The 25,396-nt window shown below is 37.5% G+C and overlaps 1 protein-coding gene across 1 annotated transcript in view; it reads left to right on the top strand.

Moving 5' to 3' along the window:
- Positions 1–25,396, top strand: part of ARHGAP6 (Rho GTPase activating protein 6) — a 312,065-nt gene that overhangs the window by 280,624 nt on the left and 6,045 nt on the right. The window contains exons 4-10 of the mRNA XM_062515112.1: positions 1,052–1,308; positions 4,669–4,864; positions 7,280–7,335; positions 10,967–11,117; positions 12,341–12,489; positions 15,554–15,733; positions 20,023–20,120. Coding sequence (XP_062371096.1) covers positions 1,052–1,308; positions 4,669–4,864; positions 7,280–7,335; positions 10,967–11,117; positions 12,341–12,489; positions 15,554–15,733; positions 20,023–20,120 — 1,087 coding nt within the window. The remainder of the gene's footprint in view (positions 1–1,051; positions 1,309–4,668; positions 4,865–7,279; positions 7,336–10,966; positions 11,118–12,340; positions 12,490–15,553; positions 15,734–20,022; positions 20,121–25,396) is intronic.

Genomic DNA, 25,396 nt, shown 5'->3' with positions numbered 1-25,396 from the left:
CTGGTGCTTTATTTATTCTGATACGAGCATGTCTGAAGCTGGAACCTAGTAGAAGTGACAATCATTTTAACCAGGGTGAATAGCATCAATAGCTATTTTTTTCATTTCCTTTGAGCACAAACCAGTTCTAGTCGGAAATCTGTCTCAGTAGTTTTGCTTCAGCTAATCTCAGATCTGATTTGAAAATTATTGATGAGAATTTCATTGTTGCTGATTGATTCACTGTAAAACATTTTTCTATATTGTAAAATATTTTACCATTTTACTTGGATACCTGAGATATTCTGGTTTTGTACATTACAGTTACACAGATGTGAGATTAGGATTATGTTCTCTTTCTTAATTGAGACAAACGTGTTCTGTATTTCCATGTGTCTATGCTTTTTTATTGTTTTGCAAAGGAACTTTGTACTGATATACCACTGTTAAACAGGTTTAATCTTACTAGTCTTTAAAACAGTATGGTTCTTGTTTAAATTTAAAACTATATACTTGAAGGCTTAGTCTGAGTGGTGAATGTACTTTGAAGGTCACTGTGCAGGTAGATTGATACTCTTCTGAACTGTTGTGAAACCCGGCACATGCTGGGACCCTTTGACTCTGGTGCCCTACAGCATTTATGAGAATGGAGCCTGGTGAAGGGATCTGAAATGTGAGAGAGAGCTTTGGCACAGTCCAACGAGACTCCCCAGTCTCAGGAAGGTTACTAGAGCATCTGGTGCCCCTCTGCACCATCTGCGTGTAACCAGAAGTGTCTGACTTCAGTTACTTTTGGTGGAAGTTACCATCTTAATTAGATCTGATCTCAAGTGATTTTCCAAGATTCTGTGCGGTGTATCATGCCTTATGTGACTAGAAATATGATTCAGATACCATGGGCTACAATTACCTGGCACTGTTGTTATTATTGAGTCCAGTACTTCACTGGAATTGCTATCTGTTAAAAGGGACTTCAGATTGTTTTTTGTTAACAACGTAAGAGTTAATTCTTTTTGTACTAAATAAATATCAGATGTTGGTAACTATTAGGGGTTTGTTGTTGTTGTTGCAGAATTTATTCCCCAGGCTTTTGGAATGCCGTTGTCTCAAGTGATTGCTAATGACCGGGCCTACAAGCTTAAGCAAGACTCTCAGAGAGAAGAGCAAAAAGATGTTTCAGATTTTGTGGCCTTTCTCTTGCCATTCGGAACTAAAAGACAGAACAAAGAACTTTCAAGCAGTAACTCATCTCTCAGCTCAACCTCAGAAACACCAAATGAATCCACTTCCCCGAATACACCTGAGCCAGCGCCACGAGCAAGGAGGCGTGTAAGTAGGCACATCACCATGGGGCGTGTCACTGTGGGTCCAGAGGGTCTAGCTGGACCAGGAAAAACCTGTTGTGTGTGGACTGTGGGATACTTTTTGTTCGAATACTGGGTTTTTTTCACATGGAAGTCAGCCTCATCAGCATCAGAAAACTCTTAACTGTAGTGGGAATCTTCTTTTGCTGATGCTGGTGGGAAAAAATATATGGACTCTGCAAGTTTGCAACATTGCAAAGAGGCAGAGAAATTATCTGGAAGTCTTCCTGTTTGCTCCCTTTATCTGTCTCCTTCTATCTAACTCTTTTAGATTTAACAAATTTCATCTGTCTTCAACCTATTTTTTTTTTCTGTAGGGAAAAATCTAAACCTGTGTGTTTATTTATAGGTATAATTATCTTAATCTAGCTCTAACCTGATAATAAATCCGACTGTTAATTCCTATCCTTATATTAATAAAAATCCTCATGGTCTAACCTGTATCATATCCTCTGTGGTAAGAGTTGTCAGACTAGATTTGTACCAGGGTCTTTGAAGGATGTTTCTGCATGCAGGCTATGAAGATGCCTTTGACAGCAAAACACAGAGTGGTGGGTTTGGGTTGAATATTAATCTACATGTAAAAGTGATCATTTTTTTAGCATAAATCTTTTCCTTGTAAGTAAATTTTTATGCTCTGAACTTTCCAGTTGCACAGTTAGTAATTTTTTTTTTCTTATGTTGCCATGGAATAGAGGTTCCAGACTTTACTGCTCTTTGATTTCATTTGCAATGGAGGGAGAAAAAATGCATAATAAAATACTTTGAATAAAACCCCTTTTAAGAAATCTGAGCAAGAATTGAAGTACAAGAACAAACTATGGAAAAAAAAGTATTTTCTTAAGAACCTTACCTTTTTTCATCCTTAGGATAAAACCTTCATAGAAATTCTCTGTTGGGCTCTTCAAACCAGGGTTTAAGAGGGGTGGAACTGGAATAAATTGCAAATTGAGAAAAGGCAGAAGGCAGGTCAAGGGGCTCTTTGTTTGTCTAGATGACACTGCATTTTCTGTGTAGGACTTTTGCCCAGCAGTTGGAAGTTGAGACTTCAAATTCCCCTTTCCTTTGTGTTTCTGTGTGCTTAGCTTAAGACTTCCCCAGTGTATTTAGGTTTTGAACTCATCATGGGGGATCAGGGACTGGTATCCATTATGTGCAAAGGTAATGCCTGGTAGATGAAACTTGATTTTCTTTAATTGCTGGGCACTGCAGTTCAGGTATCTCAGAGTGTGAGTCACTAGACCTGGAGCAGTGGGCAGTGGTGTGCACTATCTCTTCCTCCACTGTTCCTCAGTGGTCAGGTAGGTCTCTCTGAGCCCAGACTAATAGGTCTGGCTGAGTTTGAGCTGAACCCATGGAGTATGTTAGTTATATTTTCCTGTGCACTTTGTAAAATCAGGGCTGGCCTGGACTTGGTGTTGCCAAGCAGTCACTTCAGTCACTGAACTCAAGGTCACTCTTCCTAAAGCCAGCTCAGTGTGCTGGTTAATCCACAATTTTGATAAAATGCCCAAGGACCACGTCGAACCAGGTATTTGCATCTATTTCAGGGATCTGAATCCGATTTAAGTGACTCTGATAATGATTCATGAGGATGCTTTGCAGACAGGAAAGGACCAGTAAAGGCAGAGTATATAAAGGCAGGGACCTGTCACACAGGGAGTGGTGAGTGTGGGGTTAGGACTTTCATTGTCAATTGATTCATTTGTTGTTTGGAATGCCAAGCTCTTAATTAAAATAAAAATACCATTCAGTTGGAATTTTACACACATGGATCATAGCCAGAGGTTCTTGTTTGTTTTGGAGGGGCTTTTTGTTTGTGTTTTTGTTTCCTGTTGGCAGGAAATGGTAAAAGGAATCAAGCAGATGTACTTTTGAGAGACAGTAGAAATAAAGGTCAAAAGTTGCATTTTAAAGGATCTAGTAATTGTTTATAGTAATGTGGGTAAAAAAAAAAATCTGGAAACTTCGCTGTACTTCATTTATACATCTACCATGGGTTACAAGAAACAGAAGTAATCCTGATAAGTTAAATGGTGGCTTTTTTAAGGTGTTATGAGCTAGAAATTTATCAGCGAGTTTGAAATCTCGGTGGACTTTTTGTGAGTTTTGCCTATGAGTTAAATCTTCACAAAGTTCAGTTGGCTAGGTTGATGGAACAAAATAGAACTTGAAATTTCCTTGTAAGCAATTGCACAGTTCTCATTTAATAGACGTAGAGTTCTGAGCAGCACTCTATATACTTGTCAGCAGAGCAGTGTGCTTTTAACAAGCTATAGTTGTCAGAAAAGTTTTTAGTAGGAATTTACGTTTTCCTTATTATTTCTTAAGATGACATGCTGCATCCCTCTACAGTACATTTTATGTTGTGCTAAAATTTATTCTTTGTCTTGGAAATAAAGAAAATAGTTTACAACAGATATTTTTAATAGGAATAAAACCTGAATTTTTTCTTTGTGTTTTATTATTATTGTAAGACTACATGTACCCTAGAATGTTATTGCCTCATAATTTTAATAAGAATTGAGAGAAATGGTAATTTTGAAGTGACAGTAATCTTGTGTTTTGAAAAAAAAAAAATACTATTTTTCCAAGTGTAAAAATTGAAACATGCCATAAACCTCCTGCTGCTTGTTATCCTTTACAGACTGCTTGAACCTTTGCACCTTGCTGTAATCCAAACCTGGCTTTCAAAGCTTTCATTGGAATTTAATGATTTAAAAATATTAATATGCATGAAGAAGAATTATTTTTAAAATATTGCCCCTCAACTTCTCTGGTGTATCTTTATTCCGTGATAGAGTGGTATTATTTCCAATTCCACAGCTGTATGTATTTGTGATATTAACTGTTAGCTCTATATGGTGTATGGTTGCAAATCATTTTGCCTGAATATCACCGATACAGTGGTCCAAGCTACAGAAGAAGTAGGCAATGAGATTTAAAAATATCTATGTATCTCTATGCAGATGAATATGGTACTGCTGAAATGCATCAACAGACCATGATTCCTCCTTGCCTCACAGTATGGGCAGGCTTGCAACAGCAAAAAGACAGAGCAAATGAGTGAAAAGCTAGTTAGTTTTTTCAGCATTTTAATTTGTATTCTTCATAATGTGAGCATATGAGAACATTGCTGCCATAATAATTTTTCCTATCCATTAAACTGGTATTATAACTTCATTAATTTATAAAAATGTTATAGCTAATTGTATTTTTATATTAGTTTGTTTAAAATACAGGTAGGCAAAAGTCTTTGTTGGATGTCCTGTGATGCTGAGATTCCCCCAGCCCTACTGATTATTCATGTGTGTGTATTTTACAGGGCGCGATGTCTGTGGACTCTATTACAGATCTTGATGACAATCACTCAAGACTCTTGGAGGCTCTCCAGCTCTCTTTGCCAGCAGAAGCCCAGAGCAAGAAAGAAAAGGCAAGAGATAAGAAACTAAGCCTGAACCCTATTTACAGGCAGGTCCCCCGGCTTGTAGATAGTTGCTGCCAGCACTTGGAAAAGCATGGTAAGAATATTTTGTTTTCCCAGGAGTGGCAGATGTATTTTTACTATAATAGAAATAAATGCCTATTTTGAGAAGTATATGCTTCCATTTGCAAGGACATCTTTGAAAGCTAGACATTCTCCCTCCTGTTTTGCCTCTTGCTAAAATTACTGTCTCACAAGTAATTCTGTACTTGATAACTTCCCAAACTGAAGATCTATGCTACAATCTTGTAAAACTGGCCCATAGAGCACAGGGATAAAGGTTTTTCTTGGAGGTCACTCATCTTGTACTGGGGTGCTCAGCTCTGCAGAAATGTCTCTTCACACCCCACAGGTTTACCTGTACCTTCAGAATAAAAAGTCTGAAATGTGCCGGTCAGTCTGGAGCCATTCCTCACAACCAGTGGATCTTAAAGTGTGGGATGAAGATGAACTCTTTATACTAGTAGTGCAAGACTTTTGATATTTGAAGATGTGGGCTCAGAATAAGAAATAATTCCATGTTAAATATGTATTAAGCTCCAAGAAGCCTCTTCCTGTTCACTGCAAGGCTTGAAGGCTGAATACACAGTTTGTCTCTGGCTTGATTCCTCATGACCAGCCTCAGGCTCAGATCTGCTCTCTCCAAAGGAAATTACAGACTCCTGCCAGTATTCTTCTTCTGTGTTTGTGATCATCCAGACACAAGTGTCCCTCAGCTTTACATAATGCAGAAACAATAGTCAATCTAGGTATCTGCTTACCATCTCTGCCAATGTATCTTAGCCTTGTAAAATTTTTTATTGGTAACTGAAATAACTTGACCACAGCAAGATGGAGTTATCGCATGGCCAGATAATCAACAAACCATAAAATAATGGTGGTTGTAGCAGCATATGATGTATTTGATGCTAATTTCACCAGCAAGAAATCATTTACTAACTCTGAATGAAAGGCTTTTGCAGATGAGGGACTCCAATTTAAACAACAATGCTGAGCTTTCACAATTCATAACTGAAAACTATCTTTCTTACAAATGCATCAAGGAACACTGCAAAAGATAGTCACTGTTAGTCTTTTACAGAGATTAGATACCATGGCTGACAAGTAGGTATGGGATGGTTAAGTTGGAGATGAATGGCTTCCATCCCTTTAAGCAAAGGTAGCTGAGTTTGGAGAACATAAAAGTATCCGAATCAGCCAAAAAGCCATCCAGTTGAGTATCATTTGGATAATGTGATTTTATATCACCTGATCATCTGTGATAATTTTAAAATCCTCTTAATGCACTGTCACAACGAAGTTCTTTTCTATATGATGCTCTTTAAGGAAATACTTGCTTTACAGAAATATTTGAAGTTTTCTTTTAAAGGAAATTTATGATGAGTTATTGTGCATTGTTTAAGAGTAAACTATAATATACCACAGTGCAATAATCTGATATGATCTGGGGCAAATTCTTCAATTTTCAATTTAATCTGCTGTTCACAAGAAACTGAGAGAAATTTAAAGATGGGAGAAGATGGGCACTGTAGCAACATCATTCCAGGCTATAAGATGGACCAAGTTGCTGATTCTGGAAATACTTGCCTATATGCCTAAATCCTTTTTCAGCAACAAATCACCAGCAGTTTCTGATGAATGCTTCAAAGGATAATTCTGAGCATGATATGACAAAAAGTGGTTACGTTTTTAGCCATTAATGCCCCTATCCTTGTTCACCTTCCCTATTTTCCCTGGGATCATGTCCCAGAGATACAAAGGCTTTCTGTAGACCTGTAGTGTAGAACAAGCACTGTATGTTTGTGTAGGAACAGCTAACCAGCCTACAGGTTTTGCCCAATGTGTGTAATCTCCCTCTCAGATGTTTCCCTGCCAATGTCCTGTGTTTACTAAATGATAGCCCATCGATTTAATTTTCTGATTACCAAAGAGAGAAGATTCTGAGGTTCTTCCCTCTCATTGTCTACCTGAGTGCCCTATTCATGTACCTCTGAAGGAGATTCTCAGCTTTGTCTTGACAAGAACTTTAGAGCCAGTGAGTTACTCCAAATACCAGCTTTATCCTGTATCCAAATACACAGCTTAATGCCCATGTATTTAGTTGTTTTACTGCCTGTTTCCTTTGATGTCAGTCCTGGAAGTTACACCTCCAAAGCCTGAGCAGTGCCTCAGTCTTTCATAGCAGTGGCACTACCAAAGTGGCATCACAAGAAATGTCACAGAGATTCCATTTTGCAGATTAAGTGTGATCCTTAAAAGACACAGTGAATGGGTTCTTAATCACAACTGAATCTTGCATCAACATGGTAAGTACACATTTGTGGAGAAATATGTTGCTTTTTAAAAAATTTATTCTTGTAAGTACACACATAGGGCAGAATGCTTTTGTTTAATGCATTTTTCAGGAGAAAATTAAACAGTAAAATAGTGCTATTATGTGTTACACTTGCAGGTCTCCAGACAGTAGGAATATTCAGAGTTGGAAGCTCAAAAAAGAGAGTAAGACAGGTGAGTGGATATGGATATGGTTTTCTTTCATCAGCTGTGGTGCAAACAAATCTGATTCCTTTTGCTGTGTTTTCTTCCCCATCTGTAGCATGGTGAAATTTAGGTTTTCTGGGTCAGTGACTTCACTGGTTTTTGATGGCTCATAAAAGGCCATTTCCAGTATCTTTTACATCTGGTAAAAACCTTGTCAGGTTCTCAGCAGGCTAGCAGTCTCTGTATGTTTTGCTCTGCAAAAGTAGCACAGGGCTGGAGATCCAAATAAACTACAGTGAAGAAATTTTCCAAAGGTCACACTGCAGGGAAAAAAAAATCTTGGCTGTTCGTTTCATCTCAGGAGCAGCTGAAGCTCCCAAAGTAAACTCAAACTGTAAATCTTTTCTGGAAAACTCACGGTATGAGAAAACATGCAAGTACAGAACAATCTCTTTGACCCTAAGATTGGTGCTCCTAAATATCACCTTTCTTTTACCCCTGCTAGACTTCAAGGTCAGAGCAGATCCTTCCAAGTCTTAGTCACAGCCAAATTATGAAACAGCAAAGATGGTGTACAATTAATTCCCGAGATAAGTCAAATGTGGGTGTTGGCTCCTAGGTATACCTACCTAGATATTGCACTGTTATTCCCAGAAGCTGGGAATTAGAGCAGTTGAAATAGTGGTTAGTGTTTGCACGATGCATGAGGAGGGGATAAAAAGTTACAGGAAAATACCCCTCCCATGAAGTTAAGACCAAAAACATCAAGCAGAAAAGAAAGCAGAAGAAAGCTTGACTCCATCTCATCCCAGAAGTTACAGTTCTTTGGTAGAAGCTGTAAAAACTTCATAGTGTAATGTTTTATCATTCTGGAAAATTACCTTGAATAGCTAAATTGAATTGATTTTGGCTGGTAGGACAGTATAGCCTACTGAATTGTAGCTCATTCTCCAGCAGTTTCTATTCCTGACTAGCTGGTGTAACACTGAGCTAAAACAATATCTGCAGAGACAGTTTTCAGATCAACACTGAACTAGATAAAGTATTGGAAGTTGCCTCACATTTGCATTGCAAGCTTCTGTGTTAAAAGATACATTATAATTTAGGGATGAGTACAATTGCATCATATATCTGGGGAAAAAGCAGAGAGCTTCTATGATTAACTTGTAAACTAAGCCTTACTTAGAACATCAATGACTTTCACCACTTTTGCTCTGTTTTCAAAAGGTGAGGAAATCAAGAGATTTGGGTATGTGTTTTTTACTACTTGGATTAATTTATTGAACTAGATAAACTGATATTTTCATTAAACAACAAGGAAGCTTGGCCCTTGTGATTACAGTAATAAATGCTGTCAACATGAACACGTGGGAAAGTCTGGGTTCAATTAAAATTCCACTCATTTTCTGAGCTGTAGAAAGACAAACCCAACACTCAGATTTTGGTGTGCTTTTGCAGCTGTTCATTAGTTTTTCTTGTGTAGAAATTAAGCCTATTTGGTTTTCCTTCCTTCCCCAGTTAGAAACTGTCCTGTTTCCACTGTAGTTTGTTGCAGTAAATACATAAGTAAGTAGATGCATGTGCCAGTATGGTTTTTGATTGGTGAGCAGGAAGAGAAAATCTAGAACATGTGCATCTCTTGCAAACCTCCTCAGTCATGTTCATTGGGGTGTAGGGCAGAGATTCCCAAGCTCTTCTTGACTCGAGGTGGTAGATCTGGTGCATCAGGATGCCAGGTACCATCTTGTGCCTGGAAAAGATGCTCGAGCAGAGCATTGTTGCCAAGGTTGGGGTGGGCAACCTTTGATGCTGGGCCTGGTGACATTGAGGATGAAGAGTGAAATAGCTGGAAGAGTGAAAAACCCTCTTCCAGCACAGATGTCCTCATCTCTCATATCATGAGATTCAGCGGATGCTGTAGTTCACCACCTGTATCTTCCAAAAGTCTGAAAGCACTCCATGTGACTGGAGTCTGAAAGACTTCGAGTTGAGGTGTACAATATACAGTTTTAACAGCCATGATACCTGGGCCTGAAATGTGGCCACATCTCACCAGACCTTCTGTGATATCTTGCAGCTTAGGACATCTTTGTAGGTCTCACGGGATACCAGATCACAAGTGCCATATTCAAGACTGTAACAGCAGTTTATGATTTAGGCAGCAATTTGGAAAGTCTGAATTCCTGATGCAGTGCTAATGGGTTTCCTCAGCTGCTTTCGGGCACTTAAGTACAGAAACACTTTTCTGGATTGAGGTAATTTATGGTGCTCTGCAGGGATGTTCTGCATTTTTCACCAGTCTGGAGAGTAGAATTGAGCTGGGAATGAAGTCTCCAAGTTGGCACTGGAAAATCTTTGACCATAAATCAAAGAATAATATTAGATAAAGAACATATTCTGGTCTTCATAGCATAATTATTCATTATTAATAGTTACTGAAAAAAATAATGCTAAAAGTAATCCTAGTAAATTAGAATGGAGGCTGTAGTTTGTAATGAGTACCTGTCACATCCATTGTGAAAGTACAATCTCAGCTGAAAACAAAGGATTTTCACACTGAACACACTCAAGATAGATTTGCCCATAGTCTAGATTTGCCAAAAATTATCACATGCATATTATTTGATTGTGACTTAGCTTCTTTCCTGTCTTTGGTATGTTTGTAATATTCCTGGTGAAGAAATCTGATACCTCAGACATCTTTCCTTATAAGATTGAGCTGTGGTCACTCTGTGAAGATAGGTGTGACATTGTGATACCTCATAATGTTGGCAAAGGAACGCATTTTTTCCAGGAAATAGTTTTAAAACCTCTTGATTGTTTGCAAAATGCAAAAAGAGTAAAAGGTGAAGCTGTCCAGCCTGAGGAAAGTATTCTGCTCTTGGTACTGGAAAATCCCTCCAGAAGGGCAGGCTTTTTATCTTTTCCTAAGGTAGCTTGCATTTGGGAGAGGGTTTTCTTCTGTCTTTGGGAAGTGTGATGCCTTTGAATTACACAGAATTTGTCTGAGGACCAAAGCAGGGAAAAAAAAAATGATGATAGCTTGCTGTTTGTGAACTCTGTAATGGTGATTACTTAATGAGTATAACTAAATTTGGAAGGCAAAACGAGGTGTGTGAAGGAATGCTGTGAAGTCTTAGTGAACCTGTTTGCTTGCTACCTGTCTTTACATACAGCCTTAAATGACAAGAGAAATGTGAATTTGGTGGATATTAGCATGATCTTACTAATAATGTTTTTCTAAAAAATAAGAAATGTTAGAAAATGCAATTTTAGTCTTTGTGGTTCCAGGGATAATGCAGTAAGGTGATGTAAGAGCCTGTCTTATCATTTTCCTTATTCATTCTGGTTTCTGCCTTTGCTATGAATCTTGTATTTCTGCAAAAATTATACTTGAGTACATGTTTTCATACAAGAGTGTCACATATTATCTGGAAAATAACCTCTATTTTGTTATGATCTGGTACAAACCTAAAATTATGTATTATGGAATAAGCAGCAATTAGATATGAATTATATCTTTGACACTACTAAAAACTAGTCATGCTCAATCTTTAAAGTGAAAATGAGTAAATTTGCTTCTTAAAAGATTTTCTGTGTTGGGATGTATTAACTGGGACAATAAGTGACCATGGTGTTCCCTCATGATTTTTTTTAGTTACGTGAAGAGTTTGACCGAGGCATAGATGTTGTATTAGATGAAGAGCACAGCATTCACGATGTTGCTGCCTTGTTAAAGGAATTTCTGCGTGACATGCCTGACCCACTTCTCACCAGAGAGCTTTATACACCTTTCATCAACACACTCTGTGAGCTCTACATCATTTTGATTTATCAGTTTTCAAAAGCTCATTTGTTTGAATTCTTTGATCTCTACTAATAGCCTTTTTTTGTTATTCTGATCCTTTAATGCTCTGGCCTTGATTTGCTCCAAATATTTGTATTATACACTATAAAGTATATGGTATACTCTAATATGCAATAGTTAAAATATAATATGATATAATATAGTATATTTTAAGTGATATAAATATGTTAATATATTAATATAAATTAATATAAATAATATAGTATAGTCTTTAGTACAGTTTTACTGGAGTCTCTTCTTAGTTTTTATACCGTATAAGAATAATTCAGAAAACTAAAACAAGAAAGATTTCACTAACTATTGCATTTGTCAGAATGGAATTCATGTTCTCTATTAAAACCTGACCCTGTCATTGATCTAGCAGTGCCAGGTCACAGACTCCCATTTGAATCCTCATATCTTAAACTTCTTAGATCTGTCCACTGACCAAAGCTGCATCTTGGCTTCAAAAACTTAAGTTTCTTCATAATTAATGGTCCTCAAAGCCATCATATTAAGTACTCCCAACTGTGTTGCCTATAACCCTCTCAGGGATTTAGCAGAAAGTAAAGCTGGAGTTTTCAAGCTTAAGCAGCTGCCTTGTATGTGTTCTTCAGAAGCTTTCTAGCCCTCGTGTCTGGGATCCTGCCTCTGTCCCACCTTTGTCATTGGCCACCATTTAGATGGTAGATGGTTCAAGTGGTGGTGGTGGTGACAGAATGTCCTTTATTTCTCTGGTTACTTTTCCAATCTCCTGGTACTTCTTCAAGGTGAAAAACTGTAAGAAACCTGATTAAAAATGGCTGAAGCATAGACCTGACTGGAATGCTTGACAGCTACTGTATATACCAGTAACTGTACTTAAATGGATGGAGTAAGTAGAAAAGTAAGCAGAATATTTGAGTTCAGTAACAGTGATGGAGTGTAAAACATGAATTTTGCTTTTATAGGATAAGAAAAAACCTATTAATTTGTGAGCAAAATGTTGACTAACTAAGGCAAAAAATCCCATAGCAGTAGTTCTTGTAGTTTTGATGTTTCCTTAGAGTTTCCTCTTTTTCTTCTGATGTTGTAAGGAAAATGATTCTGAAACAAAGCTATTCCTATGGGTTGGGAACAGTATATTGGTTCTGCTTTTAGGTTAGTTGGAGTGATTTTCTTAGAACATATTTTTTCCCCTCTTAGTATTAGAGCCAGATGAACAGCTCAGCACCTTACAGCTTCTCATTTATCTTCTACCTCCTTGTAACTGCGATACCCTTCACCGGCTGCTGCAGTTCCTCTCCACAGTAGCTGGCCATGCAGAAGACACCAGAGACAAGGATGGCCAAGAGGTAAGTCCTGGTCACTTGTGTCCTTTGACTTTCTTAATTCATATTCTGAAAAGAGATCTTTAGAGCCTTGAAACAGACACAATGATGGCATATCCCTGAAAGGTGGGAGAGACTTAATCTATTTGCCTGCACTTCTGCCATTTGTTTACTATATTCTTAGGGCTGTGAAGATTTAATTTTTGTATGACTTAATCAGTCAGCATCTACCACTTCCTTTGGGAGATTCAGTGTACCAGCCTTGCTGTCAAGAACATCTAATATCATCCCTCCTTCCCCTGCTGCCTTGTTTTATCCTATTATATTCCATGGGAAAAGTACTCAGAAAAGGTCAGGCATGCAAGGATATACTTTTTCATTTTCTTTTCAATCTCTGTTGTTGCTTTTTTGTATGACTTTTGGACATAGCAGTTTGCTTCTTGGTTCTCTTAGCTTCCTTGTGTGCCCTGGGTAGGGAAAAATGAAAAACCAGACAGAAACTCCAGCTATATGTGGACAGATACAACTGACAGACCTCATCACTACTTGGTGTCAGAGTTCATCTTTGCCTGTTTTCTTTCTGATCCTCTTAACTGTTGCAATCTGGAGCAGATTCACTGGAGAGTTTGATGTGCACTCACCCCACAGAGACAAGAATGCCCACAGCTGTGGGGCGGAGCATTCTCACATCTGCACCTGTGCCCATTCACACTAGAAAAAACCTGAAAATCTAGGCTCCCTGTTTCCTGCCAGAGAAGTGCTGGAGCTAGTAGGGTGCTGTGCAAAAGGAGGCAACTCTGTTAGCTGAATAAAATGGATATAGTCTGTCAGTACTTGACAAAAATATACTGGTTTATCTGTGGAAGAACTTCTCAGTCCTCTGAATGGCAGCAGAGACTACTGCTGAGACTCTTAGGAAACTCCTCAAGTATTTTGTCTTCCAGATGGAAAATCCTGCTGATTTTGTAAAATTTGGATGCCTTTGGCAATTGTCTGATTTTAACAATTAGGACTTTGAGACTTATTTTTGCCAAATTTCTACCTCAAATCCTAACTTCCAGTTATTCCATCGTTACAGGTCCTAACTTCCAGTGTTGTATGTGACTTCAAGGCCTATTTTTAAATCCACTTTAAATGCTATTATTTTTGTTTTCAACAAGAAGTTGATAAAAAAGCTATATCACTGTGATGGAAAGCATTTAGAAAGAGCAGCCTGTAATATTTTGACTGTGCTTAAAGGCATGTATAAGCCAGCTAAGGTCTTGGTCTCCTAGTCCTGCAAAGAGTTCTCTGTTGGTTCGGGAATGTACCCAGGTGGATCTTATTGCAGGGCTAGGGGATGCTGCTTAACAGAGTTGATTTGGCTCAACCGTTGTACGTCAGCTTTGCCACAGGTATTTTGGCAAGGCAAGTTTATGTAAGCTATCTTGACAGTATTCCAAGCATCAGGAATATTATGTGCAGCTGGATACCTTTTATCGATAATACAATAGTCTGTGCACAATTATTTAAGATATTTATGAAGAATTAAGTGAATAAAGGCATACAGGGCAAGGTAAAGTATTTTATCTAACTACTTGCTATCACTGAAAGGAAAACAGCCAAGCTTTGGCACACAGGCTCTCTTCTTGATTTCTTTCTACAACCCTTCTCTCATCAAGATGAAGATGGATAACTAACTTTATTAAAATTAATCATTCAGTTAATTTCAGTGGAAATGTTTACAACATTTTTTTAAAGATGCCCTGAGGCTGCCCTTAAGAATAGGCTCACTGTCCAAACAGCCTGCACATGCAGATCTGGGCACAGTCAGAAGCTGCCACAGCATACTTGAGGCATACAGGGTGCCTGTGCTTCCATGGTGGCTCAAAACTCAGAGTTTGAAAAGCAGGTCACCTGAGAAACAGCTGGGTGCTTGGTGCTGTGAAAATAAGGGTGTGCTGTTCCCACAGTTGTGCTGGGATGAGTCTCTAAACAAAGAGCCAACATGTTTGCTATGACTGCCGTGCACCTACTTAACACAGATGTCTTTTGAACATTATACACTGCTCCTACCAATAAAAAGACAAGCTTTTTACTGTCATCTCTGTGCTGTCTAGTTGAGTTCTTTAAAAAAATCAACCAGGTATAGTCAGTGCAGTTTCAAGTTTGGCTAGAGTATTTGGTGAATGATCAGCTACAAAAAAGAATTTTAAAATACTGCTTTGAAATAATCTATTTTGTACAACTCACTTCTTGAAATTCTATTTTACTACCTCTTTTTGATGTTTCTTTATATCCTTTTAAATTTTTTTTAGTTCAAATGACATCTAATTTTTGATTTGTTGAAAGAACAGAAGGAGAATATCTAATGTCTAATCACAAATATGACAACAAAATTGTTGATGTAATAATGACATTTTTCAGATAATTCCAGTCTAGTATAGTATCTATTCCTAGCCTTTTACTTCATCAAAATTCAGGTTACTGTTGCTTCCTTGAGCACATTTTTATAAAAGTAGGAAGAAAGGTAAAAACCCCAACAAACTAAAAAATGTCACCTAACAAGTAAATACATGGCATGTTCTAGAAATACAGGAAAATACTAATACAAACAATGACCCTGCTCCTTAATTATCTCAACAATTTAAACATGGAAAAGTATGACTGTATATGTTTCAAATCATGAATACTACTTGAGAAAGCTGGGAGCTTTCAGCATTTGGTCCTAAGAGATGGTAGTGTGCTGAGATGCTGAAGTAGGAAGGAGGTTTTTGTGATTTCAGGAGTATGCCATTGTTGTGCTCCCAAGGAATTATGGGCAGAAAACACTTCCGCCTTCTACTCCTCTAACCCACTTGAAAATATATCCTGAAAAATTTACAATACTTGTTGCAGAGATGTTTGAAACAAGGCATTTCTGAAAGTTGTTCATTTTTTATTGACAAGTAGCAGGTTTTGGTTTTGATGAATGAAGCATCTACCAAATGAGGGGGGAGAGTGAGTGTGTGTTTGTGTGTGGGTGTGAGTGTGTGTAGATGTGTCTATATACCTATCTGTATACATTAGGCCCTGTGAGACCCCACCTCATTTTTATTTTCTTTTCTAGATTACTGGGAACAAAATGACATCACTTAACCTGGCCACCATCTTTGGCCCTAACTTGTTGCACAAGCAGAAATCTACAGACAAAGAATTCTCAGTTCAGAGCTCAGCTCGAGCTGAAGAGAGTACTGCTATCATAGCTGTTGTGCAAAAGATGATTGAAAACTATGAAACCCTTTTCATGGTGGGTGGATATTTTTTCGCATTACTCGTATACATTTGTAAGATAAATGAGAAAATACCTGACTGATATTAAACTAGATGGGGATTAAATAAATTTGTAGAAGCTGCATTAAATTGGGATCAATAATTATTGGTAAAAAAGAGTAGTCTTCTAGCAAGAAGAATGATTTGCAGTAAGTAAAAATATTAAAAATGTGCATTTGTATCTTGCTTAGAATGGTTTCTGTGTAGGTAAAGGTGTATTGTTTAGAAGGTTATGAAAATGATGGGGTTAGCCATTCAGTTGTATACTGAGCAATGCATAGACAAGATTGAAAATGATCTTTCACATCTCAGTTTTGGGAGTCAGGAAGACAATTTTTCTGCAGTAGTTAAGAAATCCTCAGTTAGTTTAAGGAGTTGCCTTCCCTACCCAAGACTTTTTTTTTATTGGTTGGATGGAGAGGAAGGACAAAGCTTTCTTGTTGGTTAGTTGGGTAAAAGGAAGAAAACATAAATCTGTAGTTCCCGAGTCCCTTTCAGTTCTCTTGCTGAAGGAAGCAAGTTCTTCATAAGAAGGCTGATGGCCTTGGACTTGGACATCATGTTTACTTAAGGCGAAGCTTAGTAAGATCACATTTCTCATGCCTAGCAGTTACCTGAGCAGTTCATTCTGTGGTTTTATCTTCCACTCTTTTTGTGCACAAAATTGTAGGTCAGCTCAGCATGACTTGTGTCTGAGGGAGCCCTGCTCTGGGGTAGTAAAGACCAGTCAGACCTAATGGTGGTCTTTATTATTCTGTCTTCATTTCAGTAAAAATACACATTGTAACAAACCCAGTAGTCTTGAAAAAGTGGAAAAATCTTTAGTTGCTGCATGCTGAGACTAAGCAGCACTGTACGTTACACTGAGGAGACAAGTTCCCAAAGCAGAAAGAACACTCTGGAAACCTTCAGTGCTTCAGTAAAGCTGAGTGCTGGCAAATTGTTGGAAGAAGATGTACAACCCTGAACTGTGGGCTGATGGCCACATAGTACTGTAAATGGAAGATGTCTATCAGTATTCAACAGGGAGTAGAGCATGAGAAAGCAATAATGAGCACTGCCTCAGATGTCTTAGCCTCAGATGAACTTCTTTGTGGTTTTCCTGCCTTTTATTTTTACTCTTGTACTAGTGAGACACTTGCAATCTTTTTTCTTTTTCCTTTTTTTTATTATTTTTTCTTCTTTAAAATGCTTTTCATAGGAAAATGCTAGGTGGTATTTTTCCTTCCACATCAGGAAAAGGAAGTGACAGAACTGCGGTCTTGGCTGAAGGTCTGCTGCCCCAAAGTGAGGATGGCACTATCAAGTTTAAGATAATACTTGAATAAGAATACTTCAGATACTTGAAGTGTTCTTATTACTGCTTCTCTTTAATAACTTCTTACAGCACAGACACATCTCAGTGCATAATACTTGACGCACTCATGCTGACTTTACATGTGGAAAGGATTGGGCTAAGGTTAGCCTTACCTGCATCTGGGCTCTTTTAATTCTGATGGATGAATTTATTACTTCCTGTCTTCAGTGCTTTGACTTTCATCTGGAGGTTAAATGAAGTGTGGGAAAAATAATTTCTTTTGTTTTCCAGAGTTTCTTTTACTGTTTATACTTGACCTTTGTGGTACATAAAAAGATGAACATCTGGAGTTAAGCATTCAGCTACAGCTATAACATGGTGTATTAATGCTCAGATGCTTTGTGTTTGGTTACTTTTCCTTTCTGTTACTTTTATAGATGTGGAAGTTTTAAAACTGATTGGTTTCAGCATTGAAACTGGAACATTTGTGAACCATACCCTAGTAAACCGGGAAATGGTGGGGTACCCAGACCACAATATCAGAATGATTCTGACATATTGGTGGGTCAGAGAGATTCTGTTTGTCAGAGCAACCCAGAATATTGAGCATCATTTTTACAAAGTAACTATTGTTAACACCAGTAACATTCAATAGTGGATTTCTTATAAAAGATGGAATTTGACCATGCTTCCTTGATGTCAGTGATGATAATCACTTTCATGTCCAAATCTTGCCTGTTTCAGTGAGTCTTGAGGATGTATTAAAATGTTTCATGGGGATGTATAAAGGACTGTTCTTTGCCAGTCTCTGAGCTACGTCCAGCAGCTGAATGAAAGGAGGCACAACTCAACCACCCTTCATTTTTGACTTGGCATGAAGGATGGAGAACAGCAATTTGTTCATGTATTTCATCTCCTAGTGTCCAAATCTAGCCCTGCTGTAAAGAAGTGCTACAGAGTGTATGAAATTTCGTATTTTTACAGTTAGAGGCTACTGTGGCCTCCCCACTGTGGAGGCAGCCACACACTTCCATTCTGTGCCACATCAGTGGCAAGGGACAGCATGAAAGAGACACCTCAAGGGTCCCTCTCTCCTTCTGTGTCTCAACAGCTGTGACTCTCATGTAGCAGCAAACCCCAAAATCTCAGAATATCTGATATCTGCTGGAGTCCTGACAACCCTAGAGCCCTCTGATGTGCTCCCGTGTGTCCTCCAGCGCTGTTATTTCAGCAGTGCCTTGGCTTCTCTTCTGTCCTATATTTAAAGTTATCATCCATCTAATTAGATGCAATTACCAGTGAAACAATTAATTCAGTAATAGTCATGGTGACATCTTCCTGAGATACTGATATTGTAGTTCTCTATAAGTGTAAGTTTACAATTACATGCATATTTCTACACTTACCAACTAAACTGAAAAATATTGCTGCACAGGAGGAAGCCCCAAACCCAGTAGGTAGCTAGTAAGGAGACCATCAGCACAAATGTACTTGCAGATTCATTCTGGTAAGAGTCCTGTGAATCAGTAAAACTCTTTTAAGTTTGGGTTTCAGAGAAGCTTTCTATTGGAACTGAACTTCTGGTGGAACTTTTTCAGACTTGTTTTGATGGAATGAAAGACTGATTAATTTTTTTTTTTCCAATAAGGCAAGGAGTATTTTTATTTTTCTGACAAAGTTCTCTCAGCAGTTTCTTACTTGATATAAAGCTGGTAGTAAATTACAGACAAAAATGTGTGGATTCTGTTTTGCCATGAAACTTTATCTGGAGTTTCTTCCAGTGCATAGAAAGACTATCTAAATGGAGAAGTTATAGTACACCAGGTTTCCAAAAATTATATTCCTGTAAGAAGTTGAAGACTAGTATATCAGTGATGATTAATAAGACATTTTTCCAGTTCAGACACCGAATACAATTTAAAAAAAAAATGACTATGTGGTTACACAAGTTTTTCATAGAGATTTTGGATCAGTTTGAATTAAATTATGCATATCTTCATTTATTTTCTAATTATTTCCTTATTTTAAGAAATATGCCTTTTATGTAACTAGACTCCCTAAATACCTCCCAAAATGAGGTATTTCTGTGGGGAATATGTCAGTAATTCTATTCCTATTTCCCAGGAAATGTCAGGGGGAACAAATGGTCCATGAAGTGTGACTTGAAGGTCAGGAGATTCAGGCTCTGACAGTTTGCATCCAGAAACACAGATTGCCCAGCTGAGATTGTCTTGCATTAAATTCCATCTGTCATGAGTGAGCCTGGGCAGTTCAAGTTTCTTGGATTGTTTTATCTGTTTCAGTGTTTTGAAGTTTGAGTTGAATGTTCCACTCTAATGTGGACAAAGCAGACAAACTCACTCGAGGATTGATAAGACTCATGTAAAGTGCAGTTGGAAGCACAAAGTTTACTTGTGCAGGTTTTGGGGTGCCATTTCTGCTACTTGCCTGGGAGATGTTGCTGTATCCTGCAGCATCTGAAGCTATCAAGGGTTTTGATGGTTTGTACCCATACAAAGTGCAAAGAGACAGTTAGCAAATCAGAAGGCCAAACGCCAAAGAAGGTGACACAAATTCTGACTGAGGCTGTTGGTCAGAGCAGCTGGAGGGGCAGAGATGGTGATTGTAAATGTCCTCTGATCACTGAAGGGCAGTGTGTAAAGTGAGGACCTTAAACTGGAGCTTTTGAGATTGTGATACATAAATAATCCCACTGTTATTTCCAGATATAATAACCACCTGGATACCAAACAGTTATTCAACAGTAATCAGCACTGAACATTGTACAAAGTGAACTACTACTTCATCTGTTTTTACATGAAATTTCTCTTCTAAGTGAAAGCTTCTGAATATTTTATATGCTCTCTGTAAATATACTTGTACTTGGTCATTTAGATTAAGCATAGCACCAAAACTAATGTATGTGAAAGGATATTAACCTCCAACTAAGATTTTTTTTTTTTTCATAGGTTTCCCCTGATTTACAGAATGAAGTGCTTATTAGCTTATTAGAGACTGACCCAGATGTTGTGGACTATTTGCTGAGGAGGAAAGCTTCCCAGTCATCGTGAGTAATCTGTTTTTTCATCAACCCTTTTTCTGCTGGGAATTTCTATCTCCCACTGGAAGTGTCCAAAAGGTTCTAGTTTTCCACAGCTCTTCTGCACTGTCTACAGCGGAGTAGAAATATCCCCCCTATTACACAGACTCTGCCAAAGAAATTATGACTCTTGTACAGCATTTTCTAAAGACAAAACTGTTTCCTTGATTCAGAGGAAAGATTGTGTTCTGCTGCAGAGAACAGAATGACATGTACATAAAAATATTCAGTGCACTATTATCTGACAGGATGTATTTTAGTCATGTGCTGGTTCATGTCTTGGGTTTATCGTAGTCTTCAGTAACAGGAAGCATGTATTCCACTATCCTTGAAACACACCCTAGAGTGCCTTAACACCATCACAGCGAGCTGCTTGACCACTCTGTCATTCTTTTCCTGTCCTGCACACACAGGACATTGTGAACAAGCCAACTGCCACAACAGCAGCCCTGTGGAGGCTTTGGATATTATTTAATTGAATGCTTTGTGAAAGATCTGAAGAGGAAAAAAAAAATCACACTGGTCACTATAGCAGTTATGATACATAACATATTCTGACCTTCTGTATGGTATATATATACGCCTGCACCCTTGTGCCTTAATGCTGTGAGTTTGTGCATACAGATTAACAGGATTCCTGGCTTTCTCATGGTGGGACCAACACAGTCATTGTCTTTATTGTAGTGAATCCCAGTATGGCAGACACAAAAATCAGACAGACTTGCTTTAAATAATTTTTAAGAGGGTTTTCTAGACTCTAAACTCTCTGGGACATATTGGACTTTGTCTTCCTATGTTTGTGGAAAGTGCCTAGTGCATTCAGAATATAATTAAAATTGAATTTGTACAGTCAGCTAGCTTTGATTTTTTTTTTCCTCGTCCTCAAAATATTGTATAGTTGGAGGTAATGTAATGGTGTACCTGGCTTTAGAGGAAAAGGTATACAAGAAATAGTGTAACTAACACCTTCAGGGAAAAGCTTTCTTTAACTATAACATTTTAAAACAAAAATATGTGCAGAATATATTGAGCTGTAAAGGATTTTATTAGTTTGCTAACTTGACCACATGAAGTAGAAAATATCACAGATCATCTGATTTTGGGGTAATTTCTTCTGTGTGAAATAATTTCAGCTACTTTGTCTGACAAGTAGCCATGTGTATATTTAGATCACAGTAAATGCAGGATAGTTAGAGGTACACGAGCTGTCTCTTAGACTTGTTTCACATTTGCCAGAGGCCAAAACTACGGCTAGTACAGACACTACAAACCATGTAACATAAGGTAGAGAGTAGAGATTTCTTCTTTTCAGCCCTTAGTTTGGAATGATGTTAATAAAAACTTCATGCTGGATTTCACCATCTATATAATAAAAAAGACATCAAATTGTATCTCACATGTGACTACATGGATCAATTGTGCATAAGTTAGTCACAAATCATTGTGGATGTAGCAGGTAATTGTTAGATCCCGTTTCCTTAATTGACTTTTCCTCAAACTTCCTTACTTTTAGCCAGCATGCGCACCTACAGGAGAAAATCTTTTGTGGAAAGCTGGCCACAACTGAGAAAAGGCATTTTGTAAGGAAATATTCTGAAGCCAAACAGAAGCATATAGCTACAGTAGTACTAATTTATTGTGTTGTCAGTAATGGGCAGATGAAATATCACTGAGATAGGAAAAAATTACTGTCATTTTCTTTCTACTCTGCTGTCATGTAAGTGAATTACTTTTAATGTTGATGAGATAGGTTTTCACTGTGGTTGCAACTTTTTGGTTAAGATATTCCAGGCAATTAGAGAGAATGTTGCTTAGTGTTATTGCTAGGAGTGTGATGCTCTTAAGAGATTAATGTATTTCACAACATAATCTCAGTTTTGAGGCTACAAGCGTGTTGCTTATTTTTTCTACAATAAATGTGAGACAGCAGGCAACAAGGAGATGTTCATCTCGATTTCATAGAAATGAACTTCCAAAATGTATCCTTAATTGCTCCTGCAAATTGCCTGGTCACACACTCAAGATACTAATGTGGATCTCTGAAATAAATATAATTTATTATAATATTAATTATAATTATAATATTAATTATTATTATTATATTAATAATATAATTTATATATTCTTGAGGCAGTCTTCATCAGAAGAGCTAGTTGACTGCATAGAGTATAGAATCAACTTCAAAACTAAGTCACATTAATTGCTTTGAAGGTCCTGTTCTGCAACTGCCCTCAAATTTCTGCTCTTGCTGTCATTATGAATGCTTTCTTGGCTCTGATCTAACAGAGAAAACACAATCTCTTTTCCTCCCCAGAGAAGGAGAAATCAGATGTTCCTCATCTTTCAGTTCCCTTAAGAGCTGAGCATTGTGAACAGTGTGTCAGGGAATTTATGGAAGTTGTTCATGGTAAAGCACTAATTACAAATGGCAGCAATTGTGAAGTGTGCTTTTGTGGGTGACTTCCCAATTTTTTGTATGTTTGCTTGATGACAATGGAATTTGGGTTTACAGCTGTAAGATGAAGCATCTTTAAACTAACAAAATAAAATCTATTTCTTATGTTATTTATTGCTTATCATGGTTAGTACTCCTTTCAGAGTAAGTAAGTTTCAAAGTTACAGCATTTTTGGATGTTTTTGGATTATGATAATGAGTTTTAATCCATCCTGATCTGTGACACAAAGATGAAGCCATACAACAGATCCTACAGTATGTGTAAATGCAGTTTTTAAAGCTGCAGAGGCTCCTTCAAACATTGAGTCCTGTACCCTGTAACAGTAGCAACCACATCATAATCCCACAGTAATCTGCCTTGTTGGTAGAACCTGTGTTACTCAGATATGTGTGGAAATTAGTACTGTGTGCTGGCTGCCAGGCCATCACACTCCATGATTTGCCTCTTGAAGGCATAATTGTTTTCCTACTCAGAAGCTTTAAGTTATGACAGAGAAGTGTTTGTGTGAGGAGCAGAAAGGGATTTCCTGTTTTAATAACCCTGATGCTAGTAGAAAAGTAGGAACATCATCAGTAGAAGCAATTACTGTGATTAACACATTTCCAGTTCACTCATGCAACTGGACTCTGGTGGACAACAGCAATTCATAGAAAGATGCTTGTTGTTTTGGAATCTGAAAATGTCTTTTTAAATTCTTGTAGCTTGGGGTCCTTCTGCTGCTTTCAAATCGTTCCATTGGTATTTAGCCACTTTTACAACCTTTTCCTTAACATAGTTTATGACCCCTGGAAAATACTTTACTTGCCTTCACACCTCACATTTGATTGCACATAATCATCTATTATTCTTTGTGGGGAGCATAATCTGCCCTTCTTCATATTTTGCTTATAGAAGAGTAGGTATCATGCACAGTATTTGTTTGCCTTCTAATTGAGTTTCTCCCTGATGAATGGGTAGAAAATCTCACTATCCAAGGGTAGAAGAATTTCAAATTGTAGCAAACATCTGTTTGCTAATGAACTCAAACAGTAAACCAAACAGATGCAAAACTTTCATTTTAAGGTATTTGTGAGAATTCATTTGTTTGCAAAGAAGGAAACCAAAGTCTTCTTGCAAGTTACTTTATTTTGCTTGTGAAGTAGAGCTGCATATGTATGAGTTAAATTTCCTGCTTTTAAGTATTTAATCCATTTTGATGGTTTATTGTACTAATACTGACAGAGACCACAGCAGTTCCTTTTATTTTTAAAGCTATTTTGCCTAAAAAATTTAAAAGTGATATTATACATGTATATGAAAAATAGTATGGACTTACCAGCCAAAACTGTAAATCAATTTAGAAACTTGAATGTTTGAATCTTTCCAAAGACTTGAAAGTTTCTGTTCAGGTAAACTTTTAGCAGGAGCTCTGTCTTGAGAAGAGGTAGACTATAACAGATCATTCAAGGTAAGACATGAAATTGGTGTTTCACAAAGCTCAAGTTTATGTTCCCACATTGTTTCATTTCCATTTTCATTTCTCTTATTCCTTGTGTTACCTTGCCATGGGTAAGTGCTGGCTTACCTCTCTCTTTGCCTTGTGCAGCACAGTTGGATTTTGATGTTGCAAAGATTTACGTGCAATAAAACCTTACTGTAAGATTGCATTTAGTCTAGAAGGCTGGAAAGAAAGACATTTGATTGTAGGAAACCTGCAGATATGAAAATTTCTCCCCTTTTCTAAGAGATCCTTCTAGTTCTTCTGAAAATCCCGAGACACTGCTTAAATCTCATATCACGGCACAAGGGTTTTTAGAACTTAGGAGGACAGAAAGAAAGAAGCAAGTGGCAAAAAAAGAGAAAAAAAGTTTGTGATAGAATTATACATACTTTAAAAACTATAGCTCTTCAGTGTGTGTCTGTTTATAGATTAATTTACATTGGTTTCATGTTTAGATGAGAAGTTACATAATTGGCATAATTGAGGCTGCTTTTTTTTTTTTTTTTTTTTTTTTTTTTTTAATGATTCCTCGGCATTACCATGCTGCCCCGGTGCTCTGGGAAGCTTGTGACAGAGCAACTTTGTCAAATGGCAGCTCTGTTTTTTGAGTTTGTCTCAGTTTAACTCCAGTGGTGGTTTTGTTACTGAGGAGTAACATTATTTACTGAATTCCCAACACTTTATGGTTGCTTTCATACTGAAAAAAAAATAGGAATACTGAATAACATAATAATCATGCTGTCAATTGTATATATTTTATTTTTTGGGACAAGCAGTATGTAAATAAGCCAGATAAAAACCAACAGCTTGAAAGTGGTGTTAATTTTTGTCCTTATTTCTGTATTAATATTTACTGTGCTGTTGCTAGCTGTGTGTTTATTTTCTCTCTTCAATTTTATTTTATTTGTCAGGAAAGAGGGTTGCTGTTCTGTGGCAAGAACTGAGTTTTGGCTGCTCACTACATTCAAGCTGTCTTTGGATTTCACTATGAAAAGGGCTGACCATTTTCAGACATTTACGGGCATGAGCCTCTGTTGCATCACATCTAATTAGAACAGATAATAACGAAGGGTCGCTGTAAGCAGTGTTTGACTCAAGAGAAGCAAAAGATAAACATCTACAAAACTAAGGTGCAGAGAAGTGAAAAATGAGTAATAGAAGTATATGTTAGTGAGGAACAATAGGAAAAAAAGTTATGTTTATTTACAGAGTAGTTCTACATGTTCTTTGTGATATTCAGTGACTCACAGCCTGCCTCCTACCTGCACAGCAAACTGTGACAGTTCAAGAAATCTCCACCAATGTTC

Source organism: Cinclus cinclus, chromosome 2 (assembly GCF_963662255.1).
Source record: "Cinclus cinclus chromosome 2, bCinCin1.1, whole genome shotgun sequence".
NCBI lineage: Eukaryota > Metazoa > Chordata > Aves > Passeriformes > Cinclidae > Cinclus > Cinclus cinclus.
The sequence above is the reverse complement of the archived record's forward strand: the minus strand, read 5'-3'. Positions and strand labels throughout refer to the sequence as shown.